Genomic DNA, 27,149 nt, shown 5'->3' with positions numbered 1-27,149 from the left:
TAAAAACGAGGGAATGAAGAAAAGAAACAGAAGGACGGCGACAGAACATTTGGCTTCTCTTTATGTACTTCCATAAAACAAATATTAAGTTCACAGCTACCTCCTTACCGGAAGATAGTCTTGAGAAGCAGAAAATAGGCACTGCTCTGTTTGTTGTTGTTCACCTCTGCCACTGTGACATTGTTGTTTATTGATAATACCGATAAAGTTATTACTAACAAAGTTAGCAAGCGCATGTCCAGCCTTTGTCAAAAGTTCAGAGCCCAGGGGGTTTGCTTCTAAGCACTATTGTGGCGCCACTGTAGCACTTGTGGAAGTCCTACGCATCGGAGGGAGCAGGACCAAAAATCTTCTTACCTTCAGGAGATTTGGGACGCTGAGCTCGCATTACGAGCAAAGCAATGCAGCCCAGAAGCAAACCCCCTGGGTTCTAAACTTTTGACAAAGGCTGCACGTGCGCTAAAGTAGGAACCAGCGACGCACTGAGGAGAGCTCGAGGGCCGCGGGCGAACTCCCGTGCGCATGCGCCCGAACTTGGCATTGGATCTGCGTGAAAGTCCATCCGCACCTTGCTCTGGCAACGTTGTGCTTACGGGCTTCCATCTTTGGTTCTGTTATACAGCCCTGCTGTGCGCGGAGAGGTGTGCACGCGTCTAAAAGTGCGTCATTTCCACGGTGTAGACTTGCTCTGCATCTGAGCTCGCTGCGGTGGTTCCCCTGCAAAACAGGGCAAAACAAAAGGGAGAACATGAACACCGCTCCCCTTCCGAGGGCAACATTTTCGCGGTTCTTTCTTCCGTCTTTTTCTTTTATCATGGGCAGCTTGATGTTGCTGCAGATTGCACAGACTTTACATCCATCCCCTGCCTTCTTCTATACTAGTTATGAGTCGGTGTGGCCCTCCAGCACAATCTCTGTCCACAGGATGAACAGGTGTATAGACATCAAATTTGAAAAAAATTGAAAATTGGTTTTTGAGAAAAGGAAATGGCGCAGAATCTGTCTCAAATCCCGGCGGACACCTGAACCGCGCCGTAAGGGAAGAGATAAAAGAGGAAGTGAAAGAAGAAAGGAAGAGAGAAGTGCTGCGGTGGTGGGCTCCGGAATCTTTAACGTGCACTGACGTCTCACAGCAAACGGGCGCCTTCTGCGTTTCGCCTCCATCGCAACGCGGCCGCCGCGGCCGGGTTCGAACCTGTGTAGTCTGGCTCAGTAACCGAGCGCCCAAACCACTGAGCCACCGCGGCGGGTCAAATTTCGTTTGCATTCCTGCTTTTTTTAATGATGCGCAAAGCATTGTTAGACATGGGTCAACACGTAGGACCGCTAAATAGTTTATATTTCAATTTCTTTTCTCACTTATTCCAGTTTCAGTTTCAACAGCCGAGCGATGACTATGACAGAGGCAGGAAATTTCCCATATTACCACTGTCGCACAAAAAAGCAACTTGAACGCCGTATCGTAGTCATGGCAACTAAATATAGAATAAAGAACTGCGTCGCCAAGAGGGATTAAAACCTCCGCCAGCGAAAACAGAACAACCTCATTTCCTGGTGCCTGTGGTTGGTGCGGGGAAGGAGGCGCTGGTGCAATAAACCAGCTGTTAGTCTGCGCTCGTCCCGAGCGCTTCGTTGCTATAGATCTAGGGCATTCGTGAGCTGTGAGCGGTGAGAAAGCTCGTGAAAGAACGTAGCCGGGTAACGTGCGCTTAAATCGGCGATTTTCACGACCTATACTCCATCTCATAAGTTCCTGGCAGCACTATGCAATATACAGACCTCCTTAACCAATCAGGAGAGCTGTTAAACTTGTCCTTCCGCACCTTGTCGTCTGAAGACTTGGTCGTGTCAGATATGTCAGATATGGTGAGAAAATAGTATCGATCAACACCGTCTATGTACCTTTAGTGTATTCACGCTCACGTACGCTGCACGCAAGCATTTTGCGAAGTGTTACGCCATATGTCACACACTGGCGCATTTAATTCAGCGTATTTGGTAGTGTAGTTCAGTGAGATTTGGCGCCTGCGTGATCGAAATGCGCTGCGCTGTGATATGGCTCGTCGCAAGATTAATTATGTGGTAATTCACCGGTGGCACAAAGAACTATTAGTATGAGTGAGTCATTTCATGCACTTAAGCCAATGTCTGAAGAGAAGGATTAGTGTATTGACTGTGTGCATGCTTACGAACTCCGCCTGTGTGCGCACCCGTACGTGTATTCCCCGCGCGCAATGGGGCGACGAAATTTCTTGTTTCCAAAAAGGCATTTCTGCCCCCTGGCGCAATGCTTCGTTTTGCGTATAGTGAACTAGAATACTCTAGTTCACTATAGTTTTGCGTACTGCAATGGCGAAGTGGTTTTTTCTTCTTCCTCGTCTGTTTGTGCGCTTGAAGTCTTTGTAATATTTCACAGCGGCAAGGAGCGCCCGTCTCCATCCGTATTTTCTTAACTGCGTACGCTACGGCTGCGTTGCTCGTGAGTGGTTCGGCCTCGACGCTTCGGGCAGAAGGTGCTCTCACTTGGGTGCGCCGCCGTCCTGCTTGGCGAAGCCATCCTCGAGCGTCTTCTCGAAGCTCTCCGGAAGCAGCAATGAGAAACCCGCGCCGGCCACACATAGCACGGCCGCCACCACGTTCGGCACCCACGGCTGCGTGGCATAGCCCTGCGTGGAAACCGCAACACTGCACTGCGGCAAGGCACCGTGCCAATTTGTATTCAATGCGGAGACTATCATCCTTTCATATATATGCTTCGAATTCTCGAAACTTGTGTGAACGTTTGGCCGCTATATTTCGGCTTTCGGTGAACCAAAGGACCACGCAGGCTCTCATGAAGGGTACTCGACAATAGTCCCCATTCACACCATCACTCAGGTGATAGACAATAGCACAAAATATAGCCAACCTCTCTGTATATAGCTTTCGTGGATTGCGAGAAAGAATTTCACGCACTCGAAACTTCAGCATTCATGCATGCATTACGAAACCAGAGAGTAGAAGAAGCACATGTAGTACAAATACTGGAAAATTTCTACAGCGGCTGTACAGATTCCATAGACTTTCACCAAGAAAGTAATCTCAATCAAGAACGGTGTCCGGCAAGGTGACCCGATTTCTTCGATGCTTATCACTGTCTGTTTACAGGTGGTATTCAGGGATCTGGATTGGAAATAATTGGGGATATAAGTTAATGGAGGAAACCTAAGAAATCTGCGATTCGCTGAGGACATTGGGTTGCTGAGTACCTCAAGGAAAGAATGGCAAAGCATGATAGGGGACATAGACAGCCAAAGTAGAACGGCGGTTCTAAAAATGAACATGCAGTAACTAAAGTAATGTTAGATAGTCTCGAAAGAAAACAGCAGTTCAGGATAGGCGGAGAAGCGTTTGAGGTGGTCAAGGAATGCATCTACTTAGAGCAGGTAGCGACGACAGGAAAAAATAGGAGATTAAGAACGAGGTGGAACGCATCTGCAGCAGGCACTCTCAGATCATGAAGGGCAATTTACCAGTATCCCTGAAGAAGAAAGCATATAACGGCTGTATTTTACGGGTACTCGCTAGGGGGCAGAAACGTGAGCGCTAAAGAAAAGGGTTGAAAATAAATTGAGGACCGTGCAGTGAGCTACGGAAAGGAAAATGATTGTTGTACCATTAAGAGAGAGGACACCAGAACGGGTCAGAGAACTAACGCGAGTTATTGGTATTCTAGATATTCTAGACGAAGTCAAGAAGCAAAAACTGCATGGACAGGGCATGTTAAGCGAAGGCAAGATATCGATGGTCGTTAAGGGTACCAGACTGGATTCCAGACGACAGAAAGTGAGGTGGGTGGATGAGATTAGGAAGTTTGCGGGTTAAGGTGGCAGCAGCTGACACAGGACTGACTGGATTAAGTGGAAATATATGTGAAAGGCTTTGTCCTACAGTGGGCATAGTTGGGTTATAATGATTATAATGACATCTCGATGTTTCGCCCGCTGGCTAGATGAACAAACGAACAAAAACACCATGTGATCTACCAGATTGACATGATAAACTGGATTGATTGATTGATTGATTGATTGGCTGATTGATTGGCTGATTGATTGATTGATTGATTGATTGATTGATTGATTGATTGATTGATTGATTGATTGATTGATTGATTGATTGATTGATTGATTGATTGATTGATTGATTAGTGCAATCCTGATCTGTGAGCTGTGAGTCTATATTTGGCTACTAGGATGTTTCTGGATCGTTAGGAATTTTGGTTGTTGTTTTTTCCGTCCGAGGTCAAGGCGCCTTGGGTACGGCGCTCCCCGTGGGATTACGCCCGCGAAGCCAGCCTCCTCGTCAGGATGTAACCCACCCTTCCTTGAACCTTTGACCCCTTCAGCCACCGCGGTGAATCAGTGGTTATGGTGCTCAGCTGCTGACGCGAAAGACGCGAGTTCGATTTCGGCCGGAAGCGAAATGCCAGAGGCCGGTGTACTGTACGATGTTAGTGCATGTTAAAGAACCCCTGGTGGTCGAAATTATCTACAGTCCTCCAGTGCGGCGTCTCTGATAGCCTGAGTAGCTTTGGGACATCAATCCTATAAACCAAACATTTGACCCTTTCCTCAAAGTAGACCGGAGTGTCATGTACAGTTTTGATTATATTGTTTCTACTCCACCTGCTCTGTCACACTGTCGCATACTGGGCATACCCCGTCGAAATACCGCGTCATGACGCCACCGATTCAAGAATGATCTAGCTGGAAACAGCGTGTGTCACTGCACTTGAAGATTTCAGTGCTTTGCAAGTTGCTGGAGCCTATCCAGCCGCTCATGGCTGCGCAGCTGTTACACGGGCGTGCTGAAGCACGTCATGCATTTTACATCCGACTTTCCACTACGACGTTTACCGCACACAAAATTGCGACACGTGACTTGCCGCCACCCTGGCTGATCATTTGTGTGCGTTTTTCCCTCTCAGGCTCTTCAGGAAAAGCTGTGCACTGAAGCATAACATCAGAAGCTATAGGCAAGGAGTGCGGCAGTTATGATCGTCGAACATCGCCTCCTCAGCTCACAATTTGACAGGCGCAGTACAAGCTGTTAGAACTTCCTAAGTCGTCAAGACACCCATGCACTAGACAGCCCGTGTAGAGCAAAGCACCTTTTCTCCAAGCTGTCAACAACACTGCGATAAAACAGCAAGCGAAGTGACTGCCGCTGCTGTTCAGCTGAGCCTGAAAAAGGTCACGGTGACGACATCTGCACCCAGCAACACAAGTTCGTCAAGTTATCCCAGGCCACAGGGTCATTTCCAGTAGTTTATTATGCACTTCAAACACTAGTGAAGCGCCAGGATTCCCAGAGGTGAGAATAATACTTCTCCTATGCCCCTTACAACAATTTTCAAATTCGGGGCGTCTTAAATGCCACACTGTAGGGCTCAATAACAGGCTTTGTGGTCTGAGAACTTTTGACGCAGCCTGTACGTGCATCACCTCTCTAACCGCAAACAAATGCGTTCATTCATTTGTAGTGGGGCGTCCGTCAGAGCGACAGGCCTCAGCGTGCCGTACCAGGTCGTCGAAGAAAGGCGCCAAGGCCGAGCCGAGCCGGCCCAGGGTGTAGCAGAAGCCCATGGCGACCGAGCGCACGACGGTGGGGTACGTCTCGCTCAGCTGGACACGCAGCACGGCGCCGTTGACCGACGTGCCCACCTTGCCAAACATCAGCAGGCCGAGCCGCACCCATGAGTACTCTGCAAACCGGTGCGAATTCCTCTATATCCCTTGATGAAAGCAAACGAGCACCTCACCATTTTACAAAAAAGTGGTAAAACCGGAGCGGTGGATGAGCGGATAGAGCATCCACCTCGCATTTCAGATGTGCTTGGTTCGACCCCCAGTGCCGCCAGGCAGCCACAGGTTCTCTAATGGATACATTCGTTCACACACCGGTTTAGAGAGCTCGAATGACGCAGCGGAGAGTACACTTGTGTCATTTATGAGTGCCCCACAGCTCGAAAGAACACCTTATCATGCATGTACAGTCTTCGCCAAAAGTAACCGGGCACAGGTGGTTTGTTTCTTAGCCGCGTAGCGAAGCACTTCTGTGAATTATGGTGGGCCCTTTTCCTCACGTTTTGACACATTTTAGTCTTTAGGGATGCCGTAATGACTCCGTTATGCGGTTCAGAAGCGAAAACCTGTTGCTTGGTTACTTTTGGCAAAGGGGTTACATTCCCATGGATTGTGTTACACTCCTCATGTGTTTAAAAGTTATATTGGGTCAGACACGCAGACGCGAATGTCATAAATGCACAACTGAGTGCGCCGTTCGAGCGCTCTAGACAGGTGTGCGAACGACTGTACAATATTTCTCGGTTCTTCTGGAGTGTAATGCTAGGGATGAAGGTCTGTATATTTTACCCCGCAATACAACCTTTATTGTTGTTTTCTGCATTGAGGTAATGCAACTTGTGGGCGTGGGACAATGCCGAGCACTTATTATTTATCAGCATTGATAAATAATAATTATATATCAATTATTATTTATTCATTTTATTTATTTGGAACATACTGCAAGCATATTTCGAGGCTGTTGCAGGATTTGTTTATAGTATGGAGGTTTCAGACAAGTAAAAAAAAAGCCACGGTGAGCTCACGGGCTAGTTGGTTATTCATAATAATTTTTTCAACAGCGCATGCTACACAAGGACACAAGACGAGGAAAGACACACACGAGCGCTGAACTGCAACTTTATTTGAGAAAAGGCGCCAACCTCTACATATATACCCTCAAAGAACCGCCCACTAGGGTAAAACCTAAAATCACTGCACGTGTCAAGCCACAAGCAAGAAAAAATATTCAAGAGTTAAGCATACAATAGACAGGTGACCAAGACCGCAAAAAGAAGAAAGATTACAAGAAGCAGCGACAAGAAATTCTTTCACTTGCCCTTTTTTTCTGCGTAACAAACATTGGGCAGAAATCGTTTTTAAAAGGGGTAAAAGCACAAATCGCGGTAACTAAGCATGATGATGACCGAGGCGAAAAACATCTGAAGTGCATGAGAGCCAACAACTAACACGGCTAAAAAAGTGGTGGCAAATGAGATGTAAAAAGTGCTAACACAAAGAAAAAAAGAGATAAAACAGAGGTACAAAAAGGAGAGTAAAAGCAAAAGTAAAAATGAAGGAAGAACTACCGGAAAAAACCAGGTCAAAATCACATAAAACCAGACAGGAACGCTATCTCTTTGTTTGAAAGTGAAACAGAAGGTGTACTAACGCATTCACTCTTGAGGTTACAAATCTTGGCTGCTTCTATTATTTCGCGAGTCAGCTGGTAGGGGCATTTCTTCAGGATGGTTGTTCTTTTGAACATAGGGGTTCATTGTTCATTAGAACCTAGTTTGTTAAGTTTGCAATTTTTACAGTGCACTGGAAAGTTCCTGAGTGATGAACCAGATAGGTCCCTACGATGTTCCATTAATCTTTCATTAATACATCGGCCTGTTTGGCCGATGTACGCCTTCCTAGGGAAGCCGCCTTCCGCTAGGGAAGCTGACTCGAGCAATAGAGAATAACAAAATTACCTGTCTAGAAATGTTCTTTACGGTAAAAACGCATAAGGTTGGATACCCTCTGCGCGTTATAGTTTCAGAAAAAAAGACCTGGCAAAAAGACGTTGCAATATTCTTAAAAGATAAGCTGAACCTGCTTCCCTTAAATGACCCTTTTCAAGTGAAAAATGCAGAAGAAGTCGTTGATTTTCTGAACGAGAACCATAGCAAGGCCTTTCAAGGGTTCTCCATTGACGTCAAGGATTTATTTTATTCAATTCCTAAGGATAACCTTCTGAAATGTGTACGCGAGGCTATTGATTACTACGGCGCTGTACCTTTCCAAAATCAGTCTGGCGTATCTGTTGACGGTTTTTTGGAGCTACTTTCGGTGTACCTAAGTTCAACAATCGCAGAGTGGAACGGGTCTCGGTTCTTTCAAAAGAACGGGATCTGCATTGGATCTTGCATTGCTCCAGTTCTCAGTGACCTTTACCTTGCCATGCACGACCGAGCTCTGAGAGGCAACCTTCAACATACGTGCATTATTAAGGTTTTCCGATATGTAGACGACTTTTTAGTTCTTTTGGACTGCGACAGTGAATCTTTTCCACTTGAAGTGACTCATGTCCTCAGTGTGTTGCAAACGACATTGACCCCTCTCGAACTAACGCATGAAATACTGGACAACAGTACCATTAGATTCCTAGAAATAAGAATTTTTTTCACGCCGGTTCACGTATTCTAGGCCTTTGAGCCAAGGGGCAAAAAACCCATCCTGGCATATGATTCCGCCCACTCAAAGTTAGTGAAAAGAGATATTGTACAGTCTACTCTGAACAACGCCTTAACAAAAACATGCGAGCATAAGCTAGAAGAAAGCTTTTCAGCTCAGGTGTGCAGGCTGACGAACTCAGGTTATCCACAAGAAGTAATCACTTCTGTGGCGAAAAAGATGTTCCGAAGCATTCAGCGCACGAATACTGACGCTTCAGCCGACGTGCGGCAGCGAAATAAAAAGGTAGCCGTTGTTCCATATATGCACACAATATCGCATAACCTTAAAAAAATAGGAAAAAAGGCAGGTGTTGATGTCGTTTTTACGGCCCCCCAGCGCCTTTCCAGACTGTGCCGGAGAATCAATGCAAAGACAAAAATGAACTCCGGTTGTACCACGCGGCACAGAGATCCCTTGGTCCCGTGTGCTGAAGGTGTAATCTACTCGATCCCTCTTTCTTGTGGGAAGGCGTACATCGGCCAAACAGTATTCATGAAAGATTAATGGAAAATCGTAGGCATCTATCTGGTTAATCACTCAGGAACTTGCCAGTGCACTGTAAAAATTGCAAACTTAACAAACTAGGTTCTAATGAACAATGCACCCCTATGTTCAAAAGAACAACCATCCTGAAGAAATGCCCCTACCAGCTGACTCGCGAAATAATAGAAGCAGCCAAGATTTGTAACCTCAAGAGTGAATGCGTTAGTACACCTTCTGTTTCACTTTCAAACAAAGAGATAGCGTTCCTGTCTGGTTTTATGTGATTTTGACCTGGTTTTTTCCGGTAGTTCTTCCTTCGTTTTTACTTTTGCTTTTACTCTCCTTTTTGTACCTCTGTTTTATCTCTTTTAGTCTTCGTGTTAGCACTTTTTACATCTCGTTTGCCACCACTTTTTTAGCCGTGTTAGTTGTTGGCTCTCATGCACTTCAGATGTTTTTCGCCTCGGTCATCATCATGCTTAGTTACCGCGATTTGTGCTTTTACCCCTTTTAAAAACGATTTCTGCCCAATGTTTGTTACCGACGATTACGTTACTTCCTAATGCGAAATTTGAGCGCAGCAAATAAGCTGTTTCACCTTTTCGATAGATTGAGGCAAAGAAATCGAGCAACGCATGTATGCGCTATCACAGAATTTTTTTTTTTAGCAGACGGAGGACTTCCATCGGTCGTCTCGCTCATGGCTCAAAAAGAACTGGCAGATAATTTCACAGTGGCGAACGGCAGCGGCAATTTCGGCTCGGGCGGTGCACATATACAGATCCGCCGCCACCGATCTGGCTCTCTGATTGCCACCGCACAGGGCGAACGGCAGCGGCAATTTCGGCTCGGGCGGTGCACATATACAGATCCGCCGCCACCGATCTGGCTCTCTGATTGCCACCGCACAGGGGTTGCATTGGAGGAGGAGCGAAGAAAGGAATTAAGTTCGAGCCGGCGCTTTGACAACCGGAGACTCGCAGGAAGAGGGGGGAGGGGGGCGGCGTGTACACCCAGCGGCAAACGATGGGGGCAGAAGCGCGCGCAGCAAGCGGACAACACGATAAAGGGAGGAGGGAAGAGATAGCAGCGACTGACTGATGCCGCTGACGCCGATAGTGAGTCAACCCCAGCTGCGGATGAAAGGGGGGCGGAGCTGGTTACGAGGCCGACGACAACGCCGACGACGACGCGAAACCCAGGAACGGACGCCAAAGAGCTGCGCTCTAAAATCGCAAGTGAAAGAATTTCTTGTCGCTGCTTCTTGTAATCTTTCTTCTTTTTGCGGTCTTGGTCACCTGTCTACTGTATGCTTAACTCTTGAATATTTTTTCTTGCTTGTGGCTTGACACGTGCAGTGATTTTAGGTTTTACCGTAGTGGGCGGTTCTTTGAGGGTATATATGTAGAGGTTGGCGCCTTTTCTCAAATAAAGTTGCAGTTCAGCGCTCGTGTGTGTCTTTCCTCGTCTTGTGTCCTTGTGTAGCATGCGCTGTTGAAAAAATTATTATTAAAAAAAAAAGCCGTCCGCAAAAAGGAAGTTCACAGAACAAAATACGAGCACACAGGAAGATCAGCAGTCCCCTGCGGAAAAACACATGGTGTAACATTATATCGTACAATATGTGTTGTGGAATTATGGGGGACAGTCGTCCACCACCGCACTCCCACTCTGCGGAGAGGGGAAACAGGTTTTCCACAGTGTACAGTTAGGAAACTACGATTTCTTATCGAGTATGTGGTACATGCAGTGCCAGAATATAATGGTTCAAATAAACAGTCATGACAGGTTAGAAATGAAACGTACCTCCGCGTCATTTATGTTGGTGCAACGGTTAAAAAATCCATGAACAGAGCGCCAGCTATTCTTGCGATCACGTTCAGGTGAGCGGCATGTAGCACGCGCAAGTGCATGGGCCCACATGAACCCCAGTTGGGACTGGCAATCGCGTGCACAGTACCAATGCCGCCTCGGAAACGTACTTTCTGGTACTCGGATGCGGGAGCGATATAGCGATACAATCTGACGCATTTGCTTCAGCATTTCGTCAGGCTACTCCTCTGAATGCTAAATCCACTGGAACAACAGTAGCCTGATGAAGTATACAGAGCCAAATGGGCCTGACATCAAGGTGTAAGGTTGTTGCTTTTTTTTCTTGTGACGATGCTTTTGGCTGGAAGGGACAGCTGTTAGCGCATTGTGTGCTTACAGCACCGTAAGCGCTGATCTCTTACATTGCGAGCGACCAGCCACCAATGCAGTAGTGACTGAGTAGCACGAGGTTCACCTCTTACCTGGTGGCACGAGCCACAGGGCGACCATGACGAGTGCCGAGAAGCACATGGTGCCGCAGATGGTGCGGCGCCGGCGGCAGTACTTGATGAGTACCACGTTGATGAGCTTCACGGGGTACTCGGAAGAGGCGCCGATGGTGAAGTTCACGTAGGGGTCTCCGCCCACTCCGGCCGTGGACACGGTCATGTGGTACCACACCAGTCTGGAGACCACCCTGCCGCGAGACACGCTACAGTCACTACAAACCTGCAGCTGCCGCAGCGTTCGTTCCCTACGGGGTGTCGACTCGAAAGCGGCCCGGAAATTGCAGCCAGATTTTGCAACAGTCCCTTTGAGTGCAACGCCTCGCCGAAGCACGGCATCCGACCTAACAATCTCAAATCCGTACCATCCGACAAACTGAGCGTGCGCGGTAGGACTAAAAAAATTGCAGAACGATTATGAATTGATAATGCGAATGACTCAGCGTTAGCTGGCTTGTGATTCGAAGAAATGGAGACACATTAGAGTTGATGTATTAGAGTGGGTGCTCTAATCCCCAGGTCACCGCATAGGTTGCCTATTAGTAGATGTATCCGCCTCGTTTGCGGGAGGTGCTTGTTGGGAGGTACTGGACTCTTTATGCGGGAGAAGCATTCTTAACGGTGGGTGCCTGCCGGCGGTCTTGCGGACGCGGACGGCGCACAATGAACGTAAGAGCTGAGAGCAGCTAACCAATAGCTGCCTCGCATGTCAGGGGTGAATGCTGGGGTAATGGGGGCAGGGGTTGGGGGGGATACATTTTTTGTGGTGAGTACCAGACGGTGGGCTTGCGACATCTGCGCAGAACTGCGGAAAGAGCTGCTAACGCCGTAAAGAAAAAAAATTACCGACGATTACGTTACTTCCTAATGCGAAATTTGAGCGCAGCAAATAAGCTGTTTCACCTTTTCGATAGATTGAGGCAAAGAAATCGAGCAACACATGTATGCGCTATCACAGAATTTTTTTTTTATTTTTCACACGTATTCCTTTAATAACCAGGTCTAGCCGTGGGAAGGTGGTCACGTATTCGTCGACGTGCCGGGGCCTACGTGAAATAACCGGCGCGTCGTCAACTGAAGAGCACCCTATCCGCCACACAAGAACAGGGGGGGGGGGGGGACCCTTTCCTCCTCTTTCTGCATGGCGGCGACGGTGTTCTATGCAGTCACGTTATCTTGACTCTCTAGCGGCGTCAGCGGCATCCAGCGGTATCAGTCGGTCGCTGCTATCTTTCTGCATGGCGGCGACGGTGTTATCTTGACGTTATCTTGACTCTCTAGCGGCGTCAGCGGCATCCAGCGGTATCAGTCGGTCGCTGCTAGCGCTGGGGGGATGAAAGGGGGGCGGAGCTGGTTACGAGGCCGACGACGACGTGAAACCCAGGAACGGACGCCAAAGAGCTGCGCTCTAAAATAAGAGTAAAGGCTCCACAAACAAGAATGCGTTCACTTTCTCTCCTGCGGCCGCAGCGTTCTCTCTTGTTGTTTATCTGTGCTGCGTACATGACCTTGTGACTGCTCTCAGCAAGAAAAGATACGCTCTCGCTTCTTCTTTCACGCCGCCGACGCCGCGGCAAGTGTGATGGCTCTGCCGTGTTTGTCGCCGGAGAGCAAGGCACGTCACTTCGTCAGTTTTCGTCGAATACACCTGGTCCACGCAAGGTTCGCACGCCGCCCAGGGGCGTCCAGCGGCGAGCGGGAAGCGTTTTGAGCCGAACACGAGAAGTGACATGGCAACACGAGAACAAAGATGGACGCGGGACCCGAACTACCACTCACTGAATACAGCGCGTATCCGACTAACTCGTACATGGTGACCTCGAGTTCCGCGAGTTACACGGTTCATAAGGCGGCCCTCGTAATCACCGATTAATGCAAAACAATGCCTCAACAATTTCTGAGTGAAGCAGTTTTTATGGCAGCATCCTCCACAGTCACCTTTCAGTGCGATATCTCAAATTCTCCTCTGCAAACCACCTCTCAAAAAATTGGGGAGGGGGGGCACTCAAGTTCCGCCAAGGGTATGAAGCGACAGTTGGGGTTCTCTTTGCGTGGCGCTTTGCGGACACGGGCACTGTTCTTTCTTTCACCATCACAACCAACCCTTAAGAGTACACTGCGGTAGCATTTGAGATCCCTCCCGCACAAGAACTCCGCTGTGGCCGATAGGTTCTGCGTATATATGCTCATATATATGCGGAGTTGGTCATTCTCTACTTTAGATTCATATATCGCTAGGAATCCTTATACCTATCTTTCCGGTGCAGTGGTGCAGCGGTTAAGCGATGCGCCACTGCCTCAGCAGGTAGCTGTTTCAAACAGAGCCATCGGTGGGGCTTATGACACCCAAGTTGCTCTCCCCGAGCAACCTATCGCGATCAACGATTAATTTAAATACCACCTGCCACGGTGGGCAGTTTGCACACAATCTGATGGAAAGGTTGTCACCTATCACGTTGGGCATGCTCTGATGACGTCATAACGTCAAGTGACCTAGGTGGCACGTGGACCAACTGCTTTTCCACCCTCAACGTTGTCTACGAGGCCGTACTTTAAAGTGATAACTTCAAGGGTCCCTATTATGCAGGAAAGCAAGCGTCATTGCGCAAGCCGTGAGCGAAAAAGTTATCAAATCCCGAATTGGTCGGCTAGCGTGGCAGCTTAGCGTAGCTGATCGTTTTAATGCAGCCGTCATGCGGCGGCCGCCAGAACTTAGACGTACCGCGAAGCGCCGCTATAACAGCGCCGTCGCCGGCGGCAACGCAGTGGAAGACGAGGCAGAGCCGCTGCTCGGCGCTGTCCGTCGAGAGCGCGCTGCGACATTGACTGAACGAGTCAGTTTTCTCTCCTGGCAGCATCGCAGTCAGTCACGGCCTCTGTTCGCCTCGCACTCTTCTATAACTTCATGCTAGATCTGCGTTTTACTCGCGATCACGTAATCGTGATGCCCGCTACATCTACAAAGCTACGCGTCATACCCGCAAGGTGGAGCTTAAGTGCCCCCGGAATTTTTTGCAGAACGGGCGCCTAAGCACAACTAAATTGCTCCTGTCTATGTCAGACCATATGTCAGGGCGCAGCTGCCGCTGTCATTCGCAATACACTAAGCGTGATCGTCGCGTAAACTTTCTAATGCGACATCATTAGGACGGCCGCGAAGGCGAAAACTGTCCGGCGTAGGCGCGTGTGTGACGCCTACCCCCTGCCAACCGTGCCAGATGACAGGTGGTGTTTGAGGGATTTGCCTCTGTGCACCTGCCAACTGTTCCCCTCTTCCCTCCCTCTCACCGCTTGAAACGGAGAGAAGGAAAACGCCGAACTAAGAATGACGCAGCAAAATGGAGACTAAGAATGACTTGACACAGATGAATAAAAGAAGCGTTTGCAAATAGAAGTGATAAAAAGAATAGAATCAGGACAGAGTCAGAAATGGAATCGATTGGCGAGTAAAATAAAAAATGCTACCGCATTTCCTCCACATCAATCCATTAGATATCCCCTAATTTTGTTTCTTTCCTCCGAAGCTCTCACTGCATCAATGTGCTTCTTTTTATTTTTTGAGGGGCGGGGGGTTTGTGGCCTGTAGATACAAGTAGGTGGTTACATAAAATCCAAAATTTTCCCAAGAGGGGGAATCGGCACCGCAGGTGCAAAACGATCTTCACCACGACTGCTATTAGAGCTTTCCACATCACCCGACTATCTCCATGGGCGCTTTTGGGGGTAAAACCCGCTGTCGACATCCACTCTCTAAACAAGTCAAATTACTCTGATACCACATTTCTTCTCAGTTTTCTTTAGCGAATTTCCCACGCTACGTACCCTCGTGACATTTAAGAAAAACCTTGAAGGAAGACTTCTTGTCTGGCCACAGAGCACTTCTGTACGTCATCTTGACATCCCAAACTGCAAGAACGACGCGAACTGCTGGGAGATGTAAACGCAGTGGCTTCCCAACAAATATCCTTGTGCAAGTCGAAGTTTCTTGGGCATCACTTTTAATTGTGAAGCAACTGCAGATGATTGCAAGATACTGTTATGAACACACTGATTGGAATTTTCTACATCATCCGATGCGTGCCAGTATCTTGCTTTTAAAGTTTATCCTGCACTCGCACTACCATAGAAAGTCAAAGGCGTGTGTTTTTGACAAAAAATAACAGAAAACTACAAACGTTTCGAGGTGGGATCTGAAGATATATTGATCGTTCTGGTGCAATTTTGTGATATGCTAGAAGATTGAGTTAATATAAACTTCCCGTTAAAAAGTGCACTTGCACAGAATTTCTGGGTATGCGTGAAGGGCGAACTCACAGCTGGAAGCTGAACAGTGCCGTTGTTGTGGCCCAGACTTTCGTTGAGAACAGATCAGCGATACTTGCTCTTCCCACGTCGCGGGCCTGGGAAAGAGGGAGAAGCAAAGCACTGAAATTTCGCACTTAAATCTCTCCTTTTGCGCCCAACGAGTTTCATGAGGCTAGTTTGGGTTGTGGGGTTCAACACCCCAAAACGACTAGGGCTATGAGGGACGCCACAGTGGAGGGCTCCGGATAATTTCGACCAAATGGGCTTCTTTAACGTCTACTGACATCACACAGTATACGGGCCGCTAGCATTTCGCCTCCATCGAAATGTGACAACCGCGGCAAGGATCAAACTCGCGTCTTTCGGATCAGCAGCCCAGCACCATAACTACTGAGGCATTGCTGCGGCAGCAACCCGACTAAGTGCCACGCCAGAGCTCTAGCCACATGCCGTTCCTTCCTTTGGCCTTGCCTCCATAGATCGGTATGGGACCAGTGAGGCTGCCCTGGCTAATAAAATATGCTGCTTTTGTCCCACACTGAAAAAAAAAACGGAAGTGTTGCAAAGCCCAAGTGGTGTTCGAACCCACGGACGTGCTCTAGGGGCTTCACAGCAATAGACCTTTCCAACGTGGGCGTCGCAATATAGCTCGCTAGACTGCTTTTGCGCGTAGCAGCCTAGTGAACAATAAGGTGACGCCTAGGGAGCGATTAGTAGCACCAGGTGCAAAAAAGCAGTGCAGCGGCCATTATGACTGAGCCCAAGTTGAAAAGTTATACCCAATCCCCTTTTTCACTCAGCCGCTCCACGCATGCACGCCTGCGTTCCTCTGCCGTCTTCTGAGCTCCACTGGCTGAAAACAAACCAGCATGTTCTTTAGTCGGACACAATTCAAGAACGAAGCAACAAATACCGATCAGGCCCTCTAGCCAATGGCGTCAACCGACTGTAATGACATCCCGGTTAATCCGTGGTTAGTCCCCAAGTTCCAGTAGCTTATTTACTGTCACGCACAGGTACAACCATGCCACAATTGGCATATCTCGTAGTTTCAGAACGAGACACATCGAAATGGCATGAGCATTTTTTTCTTTTAAAATAAATCGATTTCACTGGAAGCTTCGCTACACAGCTGTCGCGGAGAATAGCGGTAGTTGCAGTCTTTAGCTGAGCTGGCTAGCAACCATTCATGAAAGAGGAATTTGTGGAGACCGCGGAAAGGCACAGTAGCACGCGCAGTTATACCCACGGTAGTCGTATACCCTTGAAGTTGCACGGCGCGACATGTTTCCGACCTTGGAAGCAGCGGGTCGATGAGGATAACAAGCATCCTGGCCTGCCCACAAGCTGCGCACATGTGCACTACTGAGCGTGGCGAGATACGCCTACATCAATTATTGACGTCAGCCTCATTATTGAGTGCACTCACCGCGGCCTTCTTGCGCTTGGCCTCCTCGATGATTTCGTCCACCAGGTGCGCCGGGGTCTCGCCGTGCTTGGCAAACTTGGCGACCACTTGCTTTGCCGCCGGAAACCGGCCGGTGGCCATCAGCCACCTGGGAGACTCTGGCAAAAAACTGGGCTGGAGGGTTAAAACCTACTGCCCGCCGCACTCGCTGTCTTCCCTACCTCGCACTGAGCGACTGCGAACTGCATCCACAGCGGTGCCACGACGCACGACTTTAGACAAAAAGCCGTGTTGTATCTGCTGCTTTGCGCAGTCTATAAACAGCCTGTAATATGCTATATATGATCTCTAACACAACCTAGGCGCAGGGTTTAAGAAAAAGACTGGTGGTCGTCTGCGGAATATAGTACCGGAGTAGTACTGTTGGCAGTCAAATAGAGCCAAAAATATTTTTTCCATGACGTGACACTAATTTCTTCAATAACCGGCTCTTCAACTGCCAAAAAAGCACAAAAAGACTGAGCTTAAAAATTGTAGACCACAACCAAGTACAGAAAATGGACCAAGTACCGAAAATGGACCAATTATCATACAACACAAAAATGGTTGCATATGGTTTCATGCAGTTCCGCATGTTTTTAAATAAACTTGCGAAACCTGAAACGAACGTCACATCGCAGACGCTAATAGTGACAGCACTATAGCATGGCTCCATAAATGTGTTAACAGTAATGTAGCGCTGCCAGGGCATCGTACCGCTTAGAACTGCAGAAGAAAGCGCGAGAAGTACCTCACTTCATTCTGCGCACCGCTTTCTCCTCCTAGCCCAGAAGTCTCTCCTTCGTCGAGATACAAGCGTCAACTCTAACCTCTGCCAACGGCGTGCTCCGCAACCTCTCTAAAAACCCTAGAAAACCTGAACCGGGCGGAGAACTGCTGCTAACCCTTTAACCATTTCGGAACATTCTCATCCCTCGGCTTCGGCGGATATTCGGCATTGCAGCGGCTGGGCCATATGCACTTGGTTGTGGTCTGCAAACTGTGCAAGTTAGATCTAAGGCAACCGCAACAGACAGGTCTTCTTTATCTCCAGGGTGGCTTACGGCAGATCAGTGAATCCTGCAATTCATCGCCTACATGATAAAAAGGTGAAAAATGCGAATTATTTTCATTTCTGCCCGCAGAGCTGCACGACATACTAACTTATATTAGCAAAAGCGACCTTTTCCCCACATTTATCAAAGCAAAGCCAAAGTGTAAGCTGCCAGAGATCCAGAGTGCCCGCCGAAGGATGAATTCACGCAAAAGCTAACCCTAACGGCAAAACAGCCTTAAATTTCTGTGGTCGTAATGCTCCTCTGACAGGTGATGACATAGTCCTGAATTTTTCTCTTGAATTACAGCATGCACTTCCGTATTTGCATGAAGCTTTTTCTTTCTTAGACATCCAGAAGTTATCAGAATCAGCTAAAAATATTCACCATACAATTGTGTTTTTTCTAATGAATCCTCATTTATCTACATTTCTGCTGTGACAGAACCATTAGCGATGAAACCCTAAATGCACTCTAAACAGAGAGGAGTGAAAAGGGAGTAAGCTCTCCCCCAGAGCCCACCCTCTTATCAAAGGGAGTGCTCTAGAGGACAGCTCCCTTTTTACTCCCATATAGGCGTATTCCTGTTTAGAGTGCGTTTATATTTATCCTACTTTTTCAGTGCCTGGGCAAAGGGTAACCTAGCAAAAGGTCTCCAGACAGCCACATGACAGGTGCTACGTGTCCTGTGGTACTTACTAGCTGAGCGCCAGCAACGGAACCAGTGGTAGCGCCGCGTAGAGCTGTGTCGCCCGCCACTGGCCGGACAGATAGTGAAGCCACGGCAGCAGCAGCATGCCCGTCGTCCAGCCGTTGCCCATCGTCATCGTCGGCATGTACCGGTACCGGGACGACACCGTCTCCATTACTGTGACCAGAGAGAACGCCATTCGCTCGTTTCCGTACCTTTGGCTTTTGTCTTCGACGGAGCTTTGGGAAGAGTCACGCGATAAGCGCATAAGGCGGCACGGCAGGCAACGCAAGTGCACCCGCGTGGCTTATGACTTACAAAACCGCCTGCTCTCGAATAGCGTTGGGGTTTCGCGAAGCTCCGCTTTGATGCGAGTACAAATTCAGTCAGCTGCTCTCACAAAGCCCTTGGCTAAAAGGCACTGATTTGTAAGACTATGTGACAAGTGTCGATGGTATCCAATGCACGTGGCGAGATACTTTTCCGACGGACGTAACAACTTTTTCATCTTCCTCGTTAAACTATAGCTGCGGAGGTATCCACGCAAGACGAAATGAAAGGCCCACCATGCAAGAAAATAGGGAGTGCTGTTCTCGGCCGATGTCTTGTAGCAATTTTCCCTTTCATTTGTTAAATCGCCCTGGCATTTCTCGCCTTTGGTACCGAAGCCTCTGAGCGACGCTGTTTACTAACGGTCGGTACTTATAAGTTGGCGGCTGAACGGCAGAGGAACAAAAGAATTAATAGGGAAAAGAAGCGCCTGAAAATACAATTCCTAGTCGCGCCGCCGCGTTCGTCGCAATACTGGACAGGCGAATTCAAACACTTCCTCCGCGCCCCGCTTTCTCTCTGGCATGCACTGCGTTCCTCGGAAGAACGACTGAGAGGCAGCAGACAAGGCAAAAGCCAGGAGACAGACAAGCACAAAACAGAGTTCGTGTGTGTCTCTCCTTTACTTTGTTATAATGCGTAAGCATATAGTCCTCTTCTGACCCTTAAACTCTTCTTGTGCCCTACGCATCCCCTCAGCCCTATTTTTCCTAAATCAGCCAGGTTTTTCAGGCTTTTCAGCAGCGGACATGGCCGCTTTCCTTCATCATCGTCCGCCTCAGCAAATGCTTTTTAATGCCATATACCGCACGAAGCCGCGAAAACGCGAGCGGTGGAGCGCTGGTTGCTCTCTTTCGCCCAGAGCAGTGTCTCGCTCTATTTGCGCATCTACTAAGTGAGTTCGGCCGGCGATATGCGCGGAGATCTACTCACTGAGTGTGTAGATGACGTCAGCGTATCCGGATATGCCGAGAGCCATGACGAACCGCGATGCGTAGTACATGGTGGCTGAGGTCGAGAAGGCGGTCATGGCACTCGCGCCGGCCGACAGCAGCAGGCCGCCAATGATCGTCCACTTGCGCCCAAACCTGCGCGCAAAAGAAACTCCAGCTGCTCGGGAAAGGGGCCCTCGGAATACGATGAGGCAAAATGCTGATTCCAGTCGGATTGTTTCAGTAACTCTACCCAGTAGAACATCAAACATTGTGCGGAAGTTAAGAGATTTTTCCACTGCACATTTGACATCACCAGCTATTGTCTTGTCTACCGAGAATGCACGTATCTACAAAACCAAAATTAACAACCAGTCCCTGTTCATAACATGCAGTGCAGATGTTCCAGCTGGACATGTACGATAATTATGGATATCGAGCACGGTGGTTACACAAGCAGTGTACGTGGTCTAGGCGTTTATGCTTTGAAATAAATGCGGCTGAATCTACATAATAGCAAAAGATCAAACCAAAATTCCATACAGTTGGATACTCTTCCCATTGTGCCTGTGAAAATTACGCACAAGTTCATGAAACCGAATAGTTTGGACGTATTCCCGGTTCATTTGCATTGGTGTTAGAATACAGAATCATCCATTAGCACACTATCATACAGTACACCGTAATACCATACAACAACCAGAACACGCATCTCTCCACTCACCTGATTCGAAAAGACTACCTTCGCTCATGCTTATACCGTTCAACAACGGTATCTAGGTTTGTAGAAAACTGCTGTTTAGCAAAGTCATTGATGTTGTGTCTTTTTATCCATCGTGTTTGCAGCATAGTGCAGCGGGCTCAGGTACGGTGTTCCTTTAGTTGACACCTGATTATAGCCAAAACACTGAATGAATTCTAAGTACCAGCTGTAAACTCGTTTGCATAGCCCTCTCACTCTAACATTTGCCGCTATGCTATGCATCCATGCGATTTACAGTGGTGACAAAAGTTTACGGGATGCCAGTTTGCTGAAAAAATATATTTCTGTGCGCTCAGGCGAAGCAGGTCAATGAAAAACATAGAAGCGCGAGGTAACTTGAGTGCTCCATCTTCTGCAAAAATACCATTGACTTGCTAGAGAGGCAGCACGGAAATCATTTTTCGCCGCGAATCCGTATCCCGCTTACTTTTGTCTTTGACTGTACCTTAGACTCAGTGGAGAAGAAACGGCCACTGTGTACAACCGGGAGCAGCATTCTAAAGCCAAGCGGAGCTTCAAAGCAACTGCGTCCAGCTGAAGAAATCTCAGTGGCGTCTAACAACCAATTGATACTATTCAATTTTGCTTGAGTTCCAACTCCAAATGGTTGTTTTTTTTCTCTGGCATGTTAGGCAAGATCGCACGAAAAAAGCTAAAAGCAGAGGCAAGTGTGATCGACACTTCGTTTCTTTAAGGGGGTTTAACGTACCAAAGCGACTCAGGCCACTATTTAGTTTATAAGTCATTTCCCATGCATAGCGTGTGGCCAAAAATATGATTGAAGAAAAATGCGTAGGTGCGCAGCAAGCCTCACTTTCCATACGTATGTAAGACTAATGTAGGTAAGCGTCGCAAGTATGTCTTTAGTTCTTTCCTCAAGAAGGGTTGACAAGTGGGATGCTTAAGAATGTTACTTGTGGATACAGACGTTTCAACTTGAATGGCGCGCCACAGAGATGCTCGTGATTTTTAGAGTAGGTACTGCTGTAGGATATCTGCTGCGTTTATGCCGCTGTACTGGCCTTAACTTCGCTTACCAGAGGTTTCACTTGTGCAGCGATACGCCCTCCAGTGAGTTTCACGTGCATGAAGATTATTTACGCTTCTATTTTTTATCGCGTTTGTACTTCAGACTCAGCGCGCGGCTCAAATTACGCTTACGTTCATATAATGAAAAACTGTTGCCTTTTGCAGCTGAAATTTTGTGGCAAGTTTGAATCCTATGGGACGCGCAGTAGGCCAACATGAGCTGGTGGCTCGTTGAGAATCGTTAAAAATGCTGGGCCAAATCACCAGTGCGTTTCAAACTGAAGAGCATACTTACTGCCCAGACCAAAGATGCGATGCGAGACCTTACTGACATGTAAAGCTTGTACATCCTCAGAAAGCCCGAAAGTTGCGAAATCCACCAAAGCAATGCTCTGAGACCCGACAGTGATTATAAACATTGGCACTAAATACTCACCAGTCCGAAATATGAGACGCGGCAACTGTTCCGACGACCATGCCAGCCAGATAGATGCTTTGAACGAAAGAAGTCATCCACCTATTGCTGCGTCCCACTGCGAAAAATAGAAACGGCAAACATTCGCTAGATTTTTTTTCAACTTCCTTCAAAAGGGAAGGTCATACGTTCTCCCCATTTCCAGCCCTATACCTATATACAACATGGTGTTTGGAACAAAGTTATGTCAGATACAGCGTCAAACAGGCTATGAAGAGGTAACCTTGAAGGTGCCGACGAGTGAGCCACCTTTCCAGCAGTGGTTGGAGCACTCCTCAAGTTATGTCGTAATGAGTGACAACAAGCTCATTTCCTTGCGTACTATAGCGGTCCAAACAATAAACGCATTTTCGACCCCGCGGACTCGCCCTGATTCGGTCGCCTCCCCGCGATGTCGCGTTCCTCTATTGTTACCCTATCAAGCGAGGACGTCTGCACCGCAGCAGAACTATCGGTATTTTCTAGGCTATGGATGGCAGCACGCGCCACGGACGGTGAGGGTAAAGTAGCGTGACGGTTGCGGCTGCTATAGGAGAATAGGCGTCTCCTTCTTCGGCCTATAGGGAACTCGCCGTCATTGGATATGGCGACTCAGTTATGCTCTCCGCCAACGAGGAGAAGACTACCTTAGCTTGGGCCTCGTAATCGTGTTGACGAGTAAGATATCCTTGATTCCTAAGCATATTTTGTTGCTAGCCGGACTTCCGGGTCAGCACGTGTTTTTGCACCTTGTTTTTGCGCTCGGTAGAGATCTCGATCACGGGGCTGGTTGTGCAGCTTGGACTGTGAGTCGCGACTAAGCTGAGAAAAAGTATTTATCCCCTTCGAAAAACCCAAAAATGTGACCGCGCGACGTCAGCTTCGTCGAAAACACGTCTTCAGCAGGCGGCATTCCAACAACTATAATACTCTGGGAAAATTTAGGTTGTGGTGACCTGCACGTAAATTTAAACCTGGCGCGTTCGTCAAACGAAAGAAATAGTCCGTCAAGGCAATAAAACATTTGAGAAAAAGCTATGAAATACGCGTCTATTCTAGGGATACGCTCTTCGAGCACCTCTATTTCCTCCTCCTGCAAAGAATATCTGTAGTTTCGAGGTCATTATGTCGTAAGAAGGTTAGGTGAGGCGAAGTGTCCGCATACACTAATTCTAAGACCTGACCTTCCACGAGAAAAACGCTTACCTCTTCGGTCACTGTTTTCCCGTACACGCTGCGGTCGTATACCCAAGACGTGCACGTTTCAGAATCGCCGACGCTTTCAGAAGGGCGCAAGCATTGCTCCGTGTCATTGCCAGCTGTGCTGAAGCTGGAGTTGGCCCACCAGAGTTGGCTGTTGGCAGGCACTGAAGTCCAGTTGGCAGCCGCTTCCGGATCTTCGGCGCAACGGAAGAGGACGGCCGACGGCGCCACAAACACCGGCATCATCAGATTCCAGGTGACGGGCAGGCCTCGCATGAAGGCGAACACAAAAATTACGGCGTGGGTGCGGGACAGCTTGTCCAGCACGGCGTCTACCGTGGCGGGAGCCATGTTGGGGCCAAAGCGAGAAGTTGCTGTGGCCTCACCTGCCGAGAGAAGAGGACTGTGCTTAACGCTGCAACGGGAAATGAACGTTCCCGCGGGTGCCACAGGTCGCCATAGTTTCAGAGTGGAGGCCAGTGTTCATTCTTGTTGTCAACAAGGCAATTCTTCGTCAAACCGTTCACAGTTCAACAGCGTAGCCATCCCGCTCTGTAGCCCTTGTTATAAACATTATCATTATTGTTGCGTTTGTAAGCTCAGAGTGTGGCCGAATTTCATGGGCCAACTTTATTCCCATTATCTCATTAACTTTGTCATTTTACCCCAAACCGAAAACTCCGAATCGTTAGTACACAGTTCTAGAATATATGGACTCTATAGGGTAGGGGAACAGCACCCCTTCAGTGCGCATGAGCAGAACAACGTATCTCGAGTTTTTGTTCTACGCATGCGCAATGCCGGGGCACTATTCCCTATCCTCTAACCGATAAGGTTCATCTATTCTAAACCTCCCTAGTGCCTTTTATCGCGACAGTGTTAAAGGCCCCGTTTAGTGGAGAACTTCGCGTATAGTCTGTCGGCGTTGCGTCGAGAGACTCTAAACCGGTCAAAAATTGTGGTTACGTCAAGCGTGGAGTGGCGGAATTGAAAATTGATTAAAACATTAGAAAGCTGTTGATTAGAAGGTCGCAACGTGACTAAACGTAATTAGGACATGAAACCGTCTAAAGTAAATGAATTTGGCTGAAAAGAAAATTGGGCTAATTAGTGGAGAGCCGAGCCCTTGATAATTGAGTTGTGAGTCAGACGCACTATCCCTAGGCCTCCAGGCACGTTCGAACGGCTGGATAAAAGCGGGGCTTTGTATGTATGTCGCGTGGTCGTTCACATAACGACTGTGATTATGAGAGGAAAAAGTGTGCTTGTCTGTTTGGGCAAGAGGAGCCGCTACCGCGTCATTCCCTTAAAGGCGGAGCTTCAACCTGCAAACGCAGTAAAGACACTGGATGCACGTTCACACGAAGCTTTCACCGTCTTGAAGCCTTTAACAGTGCTCTAATTTCTGTCTATTTATAAAATGACCTCTGTCCAGTGCTCTCTTTCTTTTTTTTTTTTGTACGTTATGCTTGCGTTTATAATTACCGCTTTGGCGATATCTGCTAGTGGTATCCAGGGAGCTGCGAGCTCTACGAGAAAACATGCAATGGAATCGGACTTTTAAAAGTGCGTACAGAGTCGGTTTCCTTTTCACGTGACGCGACGGTAGAAGGCAACGTAATGCTGTTTCATCCGCGGCTCGAGTTCGGTTGAAAAGTGGTAAAAGAAGCAAAAGGACGTCGCAATCTGTGTCACCAGCTGCGCCAGAATATGGCTCCGAGGCGCAAGAGAGCTGCGCGTTCCACAACGCTGGCGTAATCAGCGTCCGGGTAAGTCGAGCCATTTTATGCCCCCAATATCTCTTCAGACGCCACACAAGAGTTGCAACCCCCGAGCGACTTCCGTCAAATCCTGCGCTGTGAGATCCAGTCACAGAACTTTCCCTGAGATTTCTTTCAAGAAGTCATCTGTCTATATTCCTCGCTTTCCTCACGCCTCATCGAGCGGTTCTGTGCCCGTTTATGACGCTAATATCCAGCCGGCTAATTTTATCGCCGTAAGTGGGGTTCACTTTTTTCTGCGTAAAGAATGAAATGAGAAGGAAAGAAGGCGAAAATGGGGACACGCTTTAGATTAACTTAAAACCCGCGCTCTAAAGAAATATGGTCTATTCTAGTGCACGGTTCTACTTAATTCATACCAGAACAACAATCAGCGAAATAACGGCTAAACTGTGCGCTTCATTTTTAGACCTTGTTCGTGTGTGCGAACTTCAGCTTGCTCCTTCGTAGATTTATGGAAAATAAAAATACAGCTTTAGCTTCTGCTCACTTATTATTTTTCTCCGCACATCTGATACCTCTGAAAAGGACAGCACCTTAAATTCAAGGCAGCTGCTGAGCACACACGCAGAAATAGCACAGACAAAAAAGTGTCGTACGCCGACTATGAGAGTATGCAACCGAAGAGGTTGAATAAGAAATACTAATGCTCATGCTATAACCGCAAACAGCGCTCATGAATGTGTAACCTAACCTTGACCCACGATAGAAAGAGAGCATGGCATACGGAACTCTTCTGACAGCACAAAAAAAAAAGAGGGGGGGGGGGTCTGTCTATTGTCGAACGTTTCCAATAAGCGCACTGAGGTTTCCCTCCTCTTGTTGCTTGTTCATTTTGTGCCAAACTCCTACAGGGCGTGAAAAAAAAAATGGCCTGGCTTAGCTTATGGTTAAGCCTAGGATGCGAAGCATACCGCCGGCGGAGGCTGCGCGTCCGCAAGCGAGCGCACGAGTTGAGCCCCAGCTTTCACAACTGTTGTGACGTCATATCACGTGGTGCGCCGATGTAGGTCAAGTGGTAGCTACGCGGCCGCGCGCGGCGCAGCAAGGAAGAGCTCGGTTGTGCGGCTAGTATGCTTCGCATAAAAAATGCCTCTACTTTGAGCCTTCCAAACCGAAGGTTTAAGTCAGCGCGAAAATTCTCTCTAAATCAGCACAAGTATTGGTAACAAGGCTGTTTCCACTGCGTCAGAGCAGCGGCCCACTCACCGTGCGTGTCCCCTCTCGTCTCGAAGTGACGTTGGAACGGCCGAGCCTCACGAAGCTTTGTAAACCATGCAGCGGTGGAGCCGCGGGCGCTGATAGTCAGCCCACTTACGATTGCGCTTGTGTCAACATGGCAGGGGTCCTTGAACGAAGGAAGCCGCCTGCTCTCTCACTCGCCTACTCATTTGTTGCCACTTTCTCTGTCGCCTGCCTCTGCCTGCTGCGGCACTTAAGTGGACTCTGGGGACAACTTCAGATTTTTTTTAACTTTATTGACTCTTTGTGTCTATGTTGATGTTTGTTCGGCACACTGTTCGTCACCACAGCCAAAAGGTAAACATTCCGTATGGCTTTTAAGAGAATTTTATTGGACACGAAGATGCAGAGCGGCGGCTATTGTCGCTCGACACACAAAGAAACAGAGCCGCGTATTGCAACACCGTCAGCTATTCGTATACATTTTTTCACTGAATTAGCAAACATTGGAACAACTTGCCCGTTTCATTTACGAGCATAATTTGCGCCGATAACTTAAAAACTGCATGTCAGAATTTTATTTTATAACTTTTTGTTACGACTGACAGTATGTGTTCTGTGTGATAACTGTTTCCTTATGCATTGTACTTTTATTTTGTATTTGAAGACCAATCTGGCGCCTTCGGAATATTATTGTTTTACATGCATTAATTCTTGTGTGTCTGCCTTTGACCTTTGCTTGGAAAGTTATTGTTTATTTGTGTTCCACATTTTGTATCTGTAGTTGAAGTTTGTGCAATTTGCTTTTGTTTCTGCCCCTCTTCTCTACAGACAGAACTGAGGACATGA

The 27,149-nt window shown here is 47.9% G+C and overlaps 1 protein-coding gene across 2 annotated transcripts; it reads right to left on the bottom strand.

Annotated features, from left to right (window-relative positions):
- Window positions 1-43: 43 nt before the first annotated feature.
- LOC149372507 (organic cation transporter protein-like) lies at window positions 44-26,411 on the bottom strand. 2 transcript variants are annotated; one of them, XM_089566995.1, is made up of 11 exons: window positions 26,328-26,411; window positions 23,298-23,723; window positions 22,117-22,207; window positions 19,890-20,044; window positions 18,635-18,803; window positions 16,863-17,010; window positions 15,443-15,528; window positions 11,105-11,319; window positions 5,562-5,743; window positions 2,524-2,666; window positions 519-717 (listed from the first exon to the last, which is right to left on the bottom strand). In XM_089566995.1, exons 2-11 carry the CDS (start codon window positions 23,686-23,688, stop codon window positions 654-656), a joined length of 1,644 nt encoding a protein of 547 aa, XP_089423121.1. In that variant the 5' UTR covers window positions 23,689-23,723; window positions 26,328-26,411; the 3' UTR covers window positions 519-653. The 2 variants fall into 2 exon arrangements, with proteins under 2 accessions (XP_089423120.1, XP_089423121.1); XM_089566994.1 differs by lacking the exons at window positions 15,443-15,528; window positions 23,298-23,723; window positions 26,328-26,411 and having other exon boundaries at window positions 44-717.
- Window positions 26,412-27,149: the final 738 nt, after the last annotated feature.

This window comes from Amblyomma mixtum, chromosome 1 (assembly GCF_055824585.1).
Source record: "Amblyomma mixtum isolate Tamu chromosome 1, ASM5582458v1, whole genome shotgun sequence".
Taxonomy (NCBI): domain Eukaryota; kingdom Metazoa; phylum Arthropoda; class Arachnida; order Ixodida; family Ixodidae; genus Amblyomma; species Amblyomma mixtum.
This window is presented reverse-complemented; position numbering and strand designations above follow the sequence as displayed.

Bases quoted from the DNA above. Each gene is read 5' to 3' on its own strand.
- LOC149372507 (XM_089566995.1), bottom strand. From the start codon at position 23,688: ATGGCTCCCGCCACGGTAGACGCCGTGCTGGACAAGCTGTCCCGCACC. The intron at 17,011-18,634 runs GTAAGTACCACA...CCTCCAGCCCAG, and splicing joins CCGTTGCTGGCGCTCAGCTA to TTTTTTGCCAGAGTCTCCCA. The intron at 15,529-16,862 runs GTGAGTGCACTC...CCTCTTTCCCAG, and splicing joins CCAAGCGCAAGAAGGCCGCG to GCCCGCGACGTGGGAAGAGC.